Source organism: Salvelinus sp. IW2-2015, unplaced genomic scaffold, assembly GCF_002910315.2.
Source record: "Salvelinus sp. IW2-2015 unplaced genomic scaffold, ASM291031v2 Un_scaffold1554, whole genome shotgun sequence".
In the NCBI taxonomy this organism is placed as follows: domain Eukaryota; kingdom Metazoa; phylum Chordata; class Actinopteri; order Salmoniformes; family Salmonidae; genus Salvelinus; species Salvelinus sp. IW2-2015.
Window position 1 is genome coordinate 18,187 of NW_019942985.1, and position 3,359 is coordinate 21,545.

At 50.9% G+C, this 3,359-nt stretch overlaps 1 protein-coding gene across 1 annotated transcript in view; it reads right to left on the reverse strand.

The window, feature by feature from the left end:
- Positions 1 to 270: 270 nt before the first annotated feature.
- The window catches only part of LOC112071246 (metal transporter CNNM4), a 65,440-nt gene continuing 62,351 nt past the window's right edge, over positions 271 to 3,359 (reverse strand). The window contains exon 5 of the mRNA XM_024138713.2: positions 271 to 926. Coding sequence (XP_023994481.2) covers positions 363 to 926 — 564 coding nt within the window. The 3' untranslated portion in view covers positions 271 to 362. The remainder of the gene's footprint in view (positions 927 to 3,359) is intronic.

Consider the following 3,359-nt stretch of genomic DNA (forward strand, 5'->3'; position numbering starts at 1 on the left):
GGCAGCAACACATGACAACACAGCATGGTAGCAACACAACATGACAACACAGCATGGCAGCAACACATGACAACACAGCATGGTAGCAACACAACATGACAACAACATGGCATCAACACAGACTGCTCTGAGGGCAGTTTTCATTTCCACTAATGTAGGGACATCAATAAGGGATCATAGCCTTCACCTGGATTCACCTGTTCAGTCTATGTCATGGAAAAAGCAGGTGTTCYTAATGTTTTGTATAATCAGTGTTTATCTCTGGCCACATCTGCATCGTCAATCTATCTCCTGGCCACTAGATGTTAGTAGTGAGACGTCTCAACACTGTCACCACATTACCCACTGAAGTTTGGCAATCATCAACAGTCATGACAACTGACAACAGAAAGCCACTGAAACCAAGGGAGTAAAATGCTACTGGAGTGAAGGAGAGAGAGAACAGAGTTTGAGATAGAAGAGAGAGAGTGTAACGGAGGAGAGAGAGAACAGAGTTTGAGATATAAGAGAGACAGAGTAACGGAGGAGAGAGAGAACAGAGTTTGAGATAGAAGAGAGACAGTAACGGAGGAGAGAGAGAACAGAGTTTGAGATAGAAGACAGACAGAGTAACGGAGGAGAGAGAGAACAGAGTTTGAGATAGAAGAGAGACAGAGTAACGGAGGAGAGAGAGAACAGAGTTTGAGATAGAAGAGAGACAGACAGTAACGGAGGAGAGAGAGAACAGAGTTTGAGATAGAAGACAGACAGAGTAACGGAAGAGAGAGAGAACAGAGTTTGAGATAGAAGAGAGACAGACAGTAACGGAGGAGAGAGAGAGAGGACTCACCTAACGTGGGAGCACTGAGGGCCATGACTCCGTAGTAGGAGAAGGGTCCCGTCTCAAACTTCATGTTCTCGTTCCCGGCTTCCACCTCCACCCGACCCTGAGCGACACACAGGGAAACACAGACAATGGATTAGGGACAAAGAACAACCCCAAACCTCTCTGAATGTGTCGTCACAGAGCTGGCTGGACGGGACAAGGAGATTGAGGGCGTAAGGAGACCTCTTTGAATGTGTCGTCACAGAGAGATGGCCACACAGGACAGGGCCAGTGAGGGGTAAAGGAGACCTCTTTGAATGTGTCGTCACAGAGAGATGCAACACAGACAGGGCAGTGAGGGAAGGAGACTTCTTTGATGTGTTCGTACAGAGAGATGGCACTACAGGAAGGCAGTGAGGGTAAAGGAGTACTTTTTGAATGTGTTCGTCACATGAGAGATGGTCCACACAGACAGCATGAGGGGTAAAGGAGACCGCTTTGAATGTGTCGTCAATTCGAGAAGATGGCCACAACAGGACAGGGCCGAGTGGAGGGGTAAGGGACACTTGAATGGTCGTCACATGAGTGGCGGAATAGAGGACATGAGAGAGATAGATGACAGAGAACAGACGGGTGAGGAAAGGCCTCTATGGTGTTGTTACAGACTGGCAAGGTTAGGGTGTGTGGGGGATGTGGCTGAGGAATGTTGTGAACTCACAACACAGCACGATCCCCTCATCAATTCAAGCACGAACCCTGTGAACGTAAACAGTGGAGGAAGGAAGAGGAGAGAGAGGGAGGTGAGGAGAAGAAGAAGAGAAGAGGGAGAAGAGGAGAGACGGACAAGAAGAAGAATAGGAAAGAGGTAAGGAGTGTGATGGAGGGGAATCGGAGAAGGAGAGAGGAGAAAAGACAGGAGAAGAGAGGGAAGGTGGAGGAGGGGAGAGAAGAGACGGAGAAGAGGGGAAGGCTCGAAGAGGGGATGGAAAGAACGGAGAAAGAAGGGAAGGTGAGGAGGGGATGGAAGAGACAGAAGAAAGAGGGAAGGTGAGGAGGGTAGAAGAGACGGAGAAGAGCTAGGAGTGGTGAGGGGTGATGAAAGAGACGAGAAAGAGGAAGGTGGAGAGTGGATGAGGAGAGCGGGAAGAGAGGGAGCGAGAGGGAAGAAGCGCAGGAAGAGGAAGAGGGGGAAAGAGGGAGGGACTGAGGAGGAGAAGAGAGGAAGGTGGAGGAGGGATGAAAGAGACAGAAGAGGGGAAGGTGGAAGGAGCGATAACGAGACAGAGAAGAGGGGAAGTGGAGAGGATGGATAAGAAGACAGAGAAAGACGAGGAAGATGGAGAGGAAAGAGACAGGAGAAGAGAGGAAGAGTGAGTAGGGGATGGAAAGAGCAGGAGAAGAGAGGAAGGGGAGGAGCGGATGAAAGAACAGGAGTAAGAGAGGGGAAGGTGAGGAGGGGGGAAGAGACAGGAGAAGAGAGGGAAGGTGGTGGAGGGGACAATGGAATGAGACGGGAAGAGCAGGAGAAGAGAGGAAGGTTGGAGGAGGGATGGAAGGACGGAGAAAGAGGAAGGTGGAGGAGGAGGAAAGAGACAGGAGACAGAGGGAGATGGGAGGGAGAGGTGAGGAAAGAGATGGAGAGGAAGAAGAGCAGGTAAGAGATGGGAGTGGAAGGGGAGAGAAGCACAGGAGAAAGAGGGAAGGTGGAGGAGGGTGAAGAGAAGAACGAGAGAAGAGAGGGAGGGTGGAGAGGGGATGAAAGGACGGAGAGAGAGGGAAGGTGAGAGGGAGATGGAAGAGACAGGAGAGGAGGGATAGGTGAGGGAGGGATAGAAGAGGACAGGAGAAGAAGGGAAGTGGAGGATGGGGATATAGATAGAGACAGGAAATGAGATGGGGAGAGTGTGGATGAAGAAAGCGAAGAGAAGAGGGAAGTGGAGGAGGGAGATGAAAGGAGACAGGAGAAGCAGAGGGAAGTGAGAGGGGATGGAAAACAGAAGAAGAGGGGAGGTGGAGAGGGGATGGACAATAGACGGAAAGGTATGGGAGAAGTGAGGAGGGGATAGAGAGACAGGATAGAGGGGAAGGTGGAGTGGGGGATAGAAGAGGACTAGGAGATAGGTAGATTGTGATGGTTGAGGGGATAGAAAGAGGACAGGAGAAGAAGTAGGAGTGGAGAGATAGAAGAGACAGAGAAGAGGAGGAAGGTGGAGGAGGGAAGAAGGACGTGAGTAGAGAGGTTGAAGGTGGAGGAGGATAGAAAGAGACAGGAGAAGAGAGGGAAGGTGGAGGAGGGGATGGAAAGAGACAGGAGAAAGAGAGGAAGGTGAGGAGGGGATGAAAGAGACAAGAGAATGAGAGGGAGGTGAGGAGGATGGAAAGAACCGAGAAGAGAGAAGGTGATGGAGGGAGGAAAGAGGCAGAAAAGCGGGAGGTGGAGGAAGCGGATGGAAGAGACAGGAGAAGAGAGGAAGGTGGAGGAGGGGAATGGAAGAGACAGGAGAAGAGAGTGAAGGTGGAGGAGGGGTGGAAGAGACGGAGAAGAGAGGGAAGG